The sequence below is a fragment of the Aristolochia californica genome, unplaced genomic scaffold (assembly GCF_029961685.1).
Source record: "Aristolochia californica isolate CCGP_79_NKW_82.1479 unplaced genomic scaffold, dmAriCali1.0.hap1 SCAF_10, whole genome shotgun sequence".
NCBI lineage: Eukaryota > Viridiplantae > Streptophyta > Magnoliopsida > Piperales > Aristolochiaceae > Aristolochia > Aristolochia californica.
The window spans coordinates 5,019,555-5,029,611 of record NW_027181771.1 but is presented as its reverse complement, the minus strand read 5'-3'; the positions used below and the strand labels follow the sequence as shown (position 1 = coordinate 5,029,611).

Below are 10,057 nucleotides of genomic sequence, written 5' to 3'. Positions count from 1 at the left end.
ATATATAATAAAGTTATGACACTAGTTTAATATTTCCTAACTTAGGAAAAATTAAACCATCATCATCTTCCTCACGATGCCAATAATGGCGGGAGACAACAGCGGGCCAGCAGGCAACGATGACGGAGGCGGCGCTCCAATGGTACGTCTAGAGGGAGAAGAAAGGGAGGCCGAGAGGCTTTGCGACAGAGGCTTGACTCCTCGTGCTCTGTGATGGCAACTTTGCAATGGAGGCCGAGAGGGAGAAGAGAGCAGAAGAAGCAAACAAGAGAGGGAGAAGGGAGAAGAAGCCAAGAGGGAGAAGTGAGCAGGAGAAAAAAAATGGTACGTCTAGAAAGAGAAGAGAGGGAGGCCGAGAGGCTTTGCGACATAGGCTCGGCCTCCCGTGCTCTGTGATGGCAGCTTTGCAATGGAGGCCGAGAGGGAGAAGATAGAGGGAAAAAAATTCGGGGGAGGAAGGCCGAGAGGGAGAAGAGAGCGGGAGAAGCAGACAGGAGAGGGAGAAGGGAGAAGAAGCCAAGAGGGAGAAGATAGAGGGAAAAAAATTCGGGGGAGGAAGGCCGAGAGGGAGAAGAGAGCGGGAGAAGCAGACAAGAGAGGGAGAAGGGAGAAGAAGCCAAGAGGGAGAAGTGAGGTAGAGAAAAAAATGGTACGTCTAGAGGGAGAAGAGAGGGAGGCCGAGAGGCTTTGCAACAGAGGCTCGGCCTCCCATGCTCTGCATGGCAGCTTTGCAATGGAGGCCGAGAGGGAGAAGATGGAGGGGAAAAAATTCGGGGAAGGAAGGCCGAGAAGGGAGAAAAGTCGAGAGGGAGAAGAGAGCGGGAGAAGCAGACAAGAGAGGGAGAAGGGAGAAGAAGCCAAGAGGGAGAAGTGAGCGGGAGAAAAAAAATTGGGAGAGGAAGGCTGAGAGAGAGGGAGAACAAAGCGAAATGAGGAAAAAAAATAGTCAGGGAAGGGAGAGACGCGTCCCGTGCGATCGCTTAATGTGAATGATTTGCAAAATAGGTATGAAACACGATTCCCCGATTTTTACCTGAGAAGATTACTTGGCGTGATTCAAATGAAGAGGTGTTCATTCACCACTAACAACCTCATCGAATGAATGGAGTAATGCGCTGGTAATTAACCCTCCCTTAATTGTAAGTTTCTTCTTCAAGTAGATGTATCCATTCACACACTTGGTGGTCTTTCTTTGATTGAATTTGGCGATAGCTCTTCTTTAGAAATATCTTATAATCTCTTGAACATATAAAATGTTTGTTTACAAATATCACAAATAGTTAGTTTTTTTTTATCTAAAACAATAAAAGAATCCATATTAAAATTTGGATTCAACTTTACATTAAATTAATAGGTGAAATGGTTCTCAAGTACAGAGGATTATAAGGTTGCATATGTTTGTATGATTCTTTTAAATATTTTTTAATTTTGAATTGTGTTTTTATAAAGACAATATTCAGTGTCATTTAATTTATAAGGTTGCATATGTTTGTATGATTCTTTTAAATAGTTTTTAATTTTGAATTGTGTTTTTATAAAGACAATATTCAGTGTCATTTAATTTAATTGGTACAAATGTAAGTGATAGTGGAGGTGCAAAGGCATCGAATCCCCCCTTTGAACCCCTTGGTCATAGTGTTCTAGGTATTAAGCACCATATCAGGTTACACGAAGGGGATGGATGTAGGTGAAGCTTTGTTAGCTACTAGTGGTCGGTTCAAAACTTCTACTGATTGTAGTTTAGTCAATGAAGAAGAGTTTGCTCAAATAATGAAAATTCTTAAGAAAACCGAGGGTCAATAGTACAATGTTGTAGGTTGGCTAGAACTATGAAGGAGAAAGAGATGTAATATCAAAGAACACAATTGCATTTTTAATATCTCCATATAAAAAATTCAACTTCTGGGGGATAGTAGCTTGCACTTTCCTTCGTCGTTCTTATTTTATTATTATTTATACATGTATAATGTATAATTTATAACATTAATATTCTGGTGCATAATATTTATTTTAATTTTTTTTAGTTGTTTCACATTTGAACAATTACAAATTATTTTAATTATTTTATTTAATCTATATAAATAAAAAACATATATATCCAATTACATTGAGATTAACTGTTAAGGAATAGTCCCACATGGATTAGTGAGGTCAAAGATCTTGACTTTATTAGTTGGGAAAGAGGTTTCCTAAGATGACTAGTCATTTTGGGATATGCCTTGAACCAAACTGCACATTAACTAAATATTACGTTTAACAAAAAGTGGTGAGTGATGAAATCAATACATACTTCATGCCCAAAGAAGATGAAGTGGGTGACATATCGACAAAAGTTTTGGTGTTTGGTTCTCGCAGTTTCTTATGTTACAAATTTATATGTTGTTTCCATCACACCGAGTCTGAGGGGGGATGTCATATTAAATGTTGATTGTATTTTGCACCCAAATATGCCTACTTCAAGTGAGTGATGCAGCCAGTATTGAATAGAAGCAAAACTGATACTTGTATAATGTATCCTCAAATAATAGAGAATGTTAAACCTATCTTGTGGAGGTAGGCACATTTCTGTACGACATTAAAGGATGAATTGAACTACACTTTTACAATTGATTAATTGTGGTATTTATACAATTTAGAACAAAAAAGATAAAATTTTACATGATAAATACAACATGGGATAAATCCAATGAGATTTTATCCAATAATTGAAAGGATTATGCTTATCCTTTTATTAATGTATGAAGTTCATGTTAAGAATTAGACGTCCTAATTCCAAACTAACAAGAACAATAATAATAATCGTGGAAGAAAAAAAAAAAAAGCTCAGAAAAACAACAAAATTTATACAGGTCAAGGTGACACTACGTCTTGTCTTCCACCGCTGCAGTAATCCACTATGAAGATAAAATGGTTTACAAGAGAAATCACACATTTACAGATATTTTCTCTAACCTCTCTCGGGCTGCAACTCAAGATCTTCTTCGATGATAAAACCCTAACATTGTAACCGGATTATAAGTGTAAAATCCCCAAACTACCCTTAATGAGTCAACAATCAATATATCATAGATCTATATTGACGACCTTACCGCGAAGGTAGATCCGTGTACCGACTCAGCATAAGGCGTTAATTAGGCTCCATAACTTAACAGTTCATTCACATATTATTGAGTTACCGTGTGATTGTCAGTTTACGAGAAAAATCAAATTATCCCATTAACATTTTTTCATTTTCTCTAAATGTAAACGGGTTGCTGTTGATAAACATTCTCCACCTAACTCCGCCATCATCCGAAGAGAAGACCTGAATTTCCTAGCTTTCTGTTAGCAGCAGTTGGTAGTCCTAGACGTGGCTACATTTGGTTTGCAAATCCGAGTGTCAACTAAGTTAAATCCCATAAAGAAGTGATTCTTTTATATTAGCATACAAAAAGAACTGGAAGAAAAAAAATCAATCACAGAGACTTCATTTAGAGATCAAAAGAAAAAAAAAATTCCTCCAATGGCGGAATGGCAGAACATTCAAAAAAATGAAGCATTCTAACCACCCTTTGACCAGGGCCCCGCTATCACCATCCATCTGTCTCTTGGAAAGCAGAATCTTATGAAAGAGAGGAAAGAACGAAAGAGAACGGCCAAGGTAGAGCGCCCACTCATGTCCATTTCTTCAGTATTTCTCCAAAGAGATGCCTTCAACTAAGCAATCCTCGCTCCCCGCAGTCCTCTCAGTCTTCTTGTCGTTGTGTTCTTCACACCCCTGTATATTAACAGAATCCCAGCCATATCCTCTTTGATCAGTTGAAATTGGTGGATAGATGAAGAGAAACGATTTGACCAACCATTCCTTTTGATAGACAAAACGAAAAATAAGATTTGATTATTTGATTTGCATCGATTGAAGGTTTTAGTCTCCGAACTGCCCATTTAACGTCCAAGAACAGTGAAAAATGTTAAATTATGGAGTCTAATTAACGCCTTAAGCTGAGGTGATATGCAAATCGATCTGTTTGGGGATTTCACACTTATTTTACGGTTATCCTAGTTTCCTATTTATATTGGGAGTATAGTTGTTAGGGTTATCATCGAGAAGGATCATTAGTTGTGGTCGAGAAAAAATATTTGAGTGTGTGCGATTTTTTCTTGTAAACTATTTTATCATCATAGTGAATTAATGGGCGTAAGACAAAACCTTGAGGTGAACCTGTATAAATCTTGTGTTTTTAGTGTTTGTTTTTTTATTCTGTGATTATTATTGATCTCGTTAATATTGAATTAAGGCATCTAATTCCTATAAAAAACAGTGATTTTAAAGTGCCAAAGGATATAAAAGCCATTGTGAAAGTGATATAGGTGAAATGTGGACTAGGAGGAGGATTACTTTGAGGTTGTCCTTCTCTTGTTGCTTTTTGTACGTCGGATGTGGTTTGTCTGTTTACAGCTTTCGATTAATTTATGTAAACGAGAAGATGGCGGAAAAAAAATAAAAGGGAGAGTGGTGAGCATTGTGGGAGCGGAGATGGAAGCAGCAGGAAGAGAATGGAGATGTGCAGATGGTGGAAGAAGAAGTTCTTTCTCTTCTCTGCAAAATCTATCTTATCAAGCTTGACTTCATGCTTTTACTACAAGACCAGGGGAGGTAAGTGATATCTGCTCTCTCTCTCTCTCTCTCTCTAGCTCTAGCTCTAGCTCTCTTCCCTTCCCCTCTGACTTGGAATACCTGTATATTAATGGCAGGGAAAGGACACGGGCTGGTGAAGCTTTATGAGGACATAGAATCATGCAGAGGATACGAAGATATCCAAGTGATGTGGAAGATGATTCAATCCTCTTCCCCCTCCACTGTTGTTGTTGACAGCAAGAAGAGACTCTCCTCCTGGAGATTTTGCTTCAGACGAAATCATAGCAGGATAGAGTTAAGGTGTTCTTAAGATCTCCATGGATGGCATTCGAAGCTCCACCTCTGTTCATGTTCTTCTGCCACTTTCAGGAAGATAGTGAAGCTGTAGTAAAGCTGCAAAAAGGAAAGTACCCAATAATACCATTTAAATAATATTCGATTTCCAGACAAGCAAACACAGTTCAGGGCCCTGCGTTGGGTATCCAAAGATCTGATACAAATCGATTGACACAGTTGTCCTGGAATAGTTCTCTTTGTTTTGAGTTCAGTAATCCGAGCTAGAGGTTTCCAGCAAGAGAATGGAGAAGAAAATTTTCAACTTTCTATCAGACAGATGAATCCCCAGACATATTTTTTCTCTTGTCTGAAGATTAGTTCAAAGCTAATCTCCCACTTTTGAAACCATTCTCTACAATGACTTCCACAAACTTGTCTGCATCCAATAACTCTTAATCATCAATAAACATGAACCAACAAAATAATAAAAAATATCGCAACTGGTAGTGTTGTTGATCAGAGACAAAACAAGCACTAAATAATCATCAGATGACATGATTAGTAAGTTGCATTTTTGGCTGTCGACGAAAGGAAACCAATCCTTCTTCTGCTACAATAAGATCATGCGCTTCATCCTTCTTTGGATTTTCCTTGATACTGTACATCATTCTTCCCAGTCGTTTTGAACTCATGCGCTTCAACAATGGCACAACCATTCTGTGATAAGTAAGCTCAATGAAACGGATGGAAATGTCCTCAAATTGGTTCCAAGTCCCCTAAAACCCCTCCGATTCAAGATTCTAACATCTCCATCGAGCAGTTCTCCCACCACGCCCCCTAGCAAACCAGAACAGGAATTTCGACAACAACTGAAGGCCAATTTAGAAGAACCAGGCGACGTTCTAAATCTCGTCATGTATTCCGTCTAGAGGATGCGCTGTTACCATGGAGCACCGACGTGGGCAACGTCGTCCTTTGTTGCACAACCAACACGGAGATGGAATTTCTAGCAAAATCAGAAGAAGAGAGATAATCACCAATCACCCCGAGATCCTCTGTCTCACTCCAAGTCGACAAGGCGACCACCACCTCCGAATGGCCTTCGTGGTGTCTGCCAGTCATCATGAGATCGAAATCCGTCCCCATAGCTCGAATGGAGGTCACCAAATCCTCAACGTTCTTCACGAACGTTTCTCTGTAAACAATACCGTCGCGGTTAAGGGTATTGAGCCTGAACGCCCCAATTAACTGGTCGTCTAATACCCTCTCCACCTCGAAGCCCTCCGTATGAGAATCTAAGATGCAACGGAGGACCGTGACGCTCACACCGGGCTTGTCCACCATAAGGGAAGCATAAGCCAGGGCCTCCCTGTCGTCTGGACCGCCCAAGAAGACGAGCCCGATGTGGTAGGAGAAATTAGCCCCGGAATTCATTTTGGTAAGAGTACTGCGACAATCAACGAGGACACCGACGGAACAAGGTGCCTCTTCCAGGATCTTTCTAGCAACAATTCTCCCCTGCCGTGCATCACTGACATCGCTATGACTATATATCATCTCTTTGGGGAAGGGAACAATTATCAAAGAGACTTTGTTTTCAGAGGCGACCTTGTACACATCTTCGTGCATGGCCTTGTAGAGAGAAACGCTGGTAAAAGGGTGGACAACGAAGCAACCGCCGCTCTTCCGCTCGAGATTCTCGAAAGCGGAAAAAATTGGGTTGAGTTTTTCGGGCTTTGACGAGGGCAGCAACTCGGATTTTCCGTGGGGAATGAGGACGGGAATGCCACGGCCGATGAGATCAACGAGGTGGAGGAGGAAGAGCTGGGCACGGCGTTTTCTGGTGGCTTGGTAAGCGTTGACGAGGTGAAGAATCGAGAGGACATCATCCTGGTCAAGAATGCACACAAGGAGACGAAACTCAGCTTCCGGATTGCTCTGAGTTATAGATCTCCAATTGCTCGAGTTCCACTTCCTTGGCCTTCGTCTTCCAAGGATTCTCAGACAGGGAGTAGATACAGCAGTCACAGCCAGTATCGACAACTCCAGACTAGCCAATTTTGGTGCATCCAACAACTGCAACATCATTTATGCGATCAATCACAAGGAAATTCAAAGAATCATTGACAAATAAACTGAATTTGAAATGGGGTTCTGCAATTACGTGAAATGTCTTAATATGATGAGGGGCCCGTAACTGTAATCTTAAATTTTTCTCCAAGAAATTAAAAGTACTCACGAGGGAGAAAGACAAAAAGAGAGAGAGAGAGAGAGAGAGAAGTGGGTGTTCATTATTATTATTATTATTATTATTATTATTATTATTATTATTATTATTATTACTACTACAACTTAAAAATAAGAAATAACTAATGTTAACAATTATAAAAAATATTGTATTATGATAAATTAAACAATAATTTGACAGTCTTCGATGAAAGTAATATTTTATTTAAACTGACATATATTTTAGGTTAATCTAACCCATAATTATGATAATTTTGTGTTAAATAACAGATAAGGAAGAGTCTTACATGACTCTCACGTCAAAAAGTCTCATAGAGCCAAAATTGATATGGTGAAGTCTTACAGGAGTCTCATAGGAGGAGGTCTCATAAAAGTGTCTAAGTTAAATGCGTTTTAATAATGTTAGTATTTTGTTTATGTTCAGTTGTTCAATTGTTATAAGACTTATTTTTAGTGTTTAACTTTGGGTATAATTGAGATAAAAAAGTATTTTAATTGTAATTGGATTCTACTTGTTTCCTCTATTATCAATAGAAGCTCATTGTACTAAAATTACAACAAGTTAGTAACAATTTTCACTTTTTAAAAAATTCAACATGGTATCAGAGCAGGTTTTGTAAGTTGACTCGCTCAACCCATAAAGACAATGCGATCATTTTTTGATCTATCATCTCTAGTAGTTTAAGTTCATATTCCCAGTATCGTTGTGTTTTTTGGTGTTTGCACCTTTATACAAAAATTTTCATATAACAAATTATATATTTGCGGAAATATCTTCGAGCCTGTTTCCCAACACAAAAAAAAGTTTGGCAATCGGATTTGAAACTGCAAAAGTCAGACTGTAAGAAAGGTTCGAGCAGTCGCAGAAAACATTAATTTTCGACAATATTCATTGAAAGTAATTTGATTATTAAGTAATAACCTATTTCAAAATTCTATTTCGGTTCATGGAAATGGAAAAAGATTTCCAAAATCATATATATATATATATATATATATATATATATATATATATATAAAAGTACATGTGAAGTTTCAAGATGATGGGGCGGATAGAATACCTTGAAATGCAGCCAATCAGTAAAGATGACTAACTCCATAATCCCTTTGACGCTCATGGCTGCAGCGAGAGCCAATGAGTCCCGAAATGGCATCCTGTAGTAGAGGGCTGACAGTAGGGTTCCCAGGAATTTGCCCGTGCATCCAACAACGAAGATCAGTTGCAGGGCCCAAAACGCCCGCCAATCCTGAATAACCCGTGGATCGAAGCGCTGTCCATTGGTGGCGAAGAAGAAGGGAACAAGCACGACTCGGCTGAGCAAATCTGTCTTCTCCATTAAAGCAGAAGCCAACGGCGGTCCCGACGGGATCATGAAGGCCAACCATATCGGCGCTTTCAACAACGATCCCATCATGTCACTAAGGAGGCCGGCAATCATTACGGCTAACATGCTAAAATTGATGAAACTGGAGGGCATCCGCCGGCCTTCCGACGTCTTCTTGATGAACCACAGCATGAGGGGGCGAAACAGCGTGAATAATAGGATTAGCAATGCGACGTGAGAGGCGAAATGATAAAATCCCGTCTGCCATTCGCCCTTATTAGCATGCCTGATACTCGAGAATACCATGGAAAGTACTGTTCCCAGGAGGGTATTGATGACGGACAAAGTCAAGGAAAGGCGACCGAGCTCGGAGGTGGAGAGATTGAACTCGGAGAGGATGGGGCGGAGGACAGGGAAGGTGGTTAAGGCGAGGACTGTGGCCAAAGAATCCAAAAAATTCATTTGGTTGATGTCGTGGGACAGGTATCCGTTGTAGAGAAGGCTGAATACGGACAAGTGGGCACAAAAATAACCGGACAAGGCGATAACCACCTCCTTCCTCCCTGAATTCAGCACCTGCTTCAGGTCTTGCCTCAACGCTTCGTTGAAGACGTGGAAGAGCACCCCTACGATGCCGAGAGTTCGCGTAATAGTCCATGCATGAGGAGGAAATAATTTTTGCTTGAGCTGAGGGTAGCGTCCCAGAACGAACGGGCCTAGGATTATACCCGCCTACAGGACCATTTTCCAAGTTAACTCCACTGTCAAATTACGAGCTCATTCGAAGAAAAACGAAGTATTACGTACCAAGATTTCAGAGATGATGGCAGGCTGGCTAAGGGGCCTGAGGATCAAGCGGAGGAGGCCTGTCAAAGAGATGATCAATGTCAACTGGAGGAGCAAAAGAGGAAGAGTGCTGTGGAGAGGATTGTTATGGTTGAAGATGCTATTGGACCAAGGAGAATCCAAAGAGTAGCAAACTGACGATTCAGGAAGCAACTCAGTGGTGGAGTTGAATCCCGTCGCCATGGCCGAAGGTGGAATGCAGATGATTCGGCTCAAGAGATCGTGAGGTAAGGTGAGAGAGAGAGAGAGAGAGAGAGAGCGAACATGGGCGGTGGAGAGCGACGCGCGCTTTCTCCACTTTAATTCTCTCCTTTCTTGAGCCTGTGGCGGAGACTTTTTTCCACTATTTTCGGACTGGTTTTTCCTAATTTAGGGGACCCTGGCTCAGCAACCGACCCTTGAGTTGGGTCATATATTAACATGTCTGTCTCGTATCAAAACGAGTGATACCGGAAGGACGCGACATGGGCGGCACAGTCGTAGACGGATGTAGCACAACCGACACGTAGAATGGCAGCCCCAAGCCCTCAAGAAGACCACCTGGCATTAACAGTACCCTCATAGGACCCATAAATGTGAACCTAGTGGGGCACATGGGTGCGTGCTGGCTGGGCCAACCCAGCGTGTGTGGGGTGCGGGCACCAACTGGTTGGCTGGCTAGGAGGCTGACCGAGTGGCAATTTTGACTCAAATTCAAAATTTGAGTTTCTCCTTACCAAATGGGATTGGGATATGGTAATTTGAA

At 40.8% G+C, this 10,057-nt stretch overlaps 1 protein-coding gene across 1 annotated transcript; it reads right to left on the bottom strand.

Annotated features, from left to right (window-relative positions):
* Positions 1 to 5,806: 5,806 nt before the first annotated feature.
* LOC137942824 (cation/H(+) antiporter 15-like) lies at positions 5,807 to 9,495 on the bottom strand. Its single transcript, XM_068788557.1, has 3 exons — positions 9,274 to 9,495; positions 8,203 to 9,198; positions 5,807 to 6,970 (listed from the first exon to the last, which is right to left on the bottom strand). The coding sequence occupies exons 1-3, from the start codon at positions 9,493 to 9,495 to the stop codon at positions 5,807 to 5,809; spliced, it is 2,382 nt and encodes a 793-aa protein (XP_068644658.1).
* Positions 9,496 to 10,057: the final 562 nt, after the last annotated feature.

Coding starts and splice junctions, on each gene's coding strand:
- LOC137942824 (XM_068788557.1), bottom strand. CDS start 9,495: ATGGCGACGGGATTCAACTCCACCACTGAGTTGCTTCCTGAATCGTCA. Junction 9,199..9,273: donor CCATCATCTCTGAAATCTTG/GTACGTAATACT, acceptor ATGGTCCTGTAG/GCGGGTATAATCCTAGGCCC. Junction 6,971..8,202: donor CTGATTGGCTGCATTTCAAG/GTATTCTATCCG, acceptor ATGATGTTGCAG/TTGTTGGATGCACCAAAATT.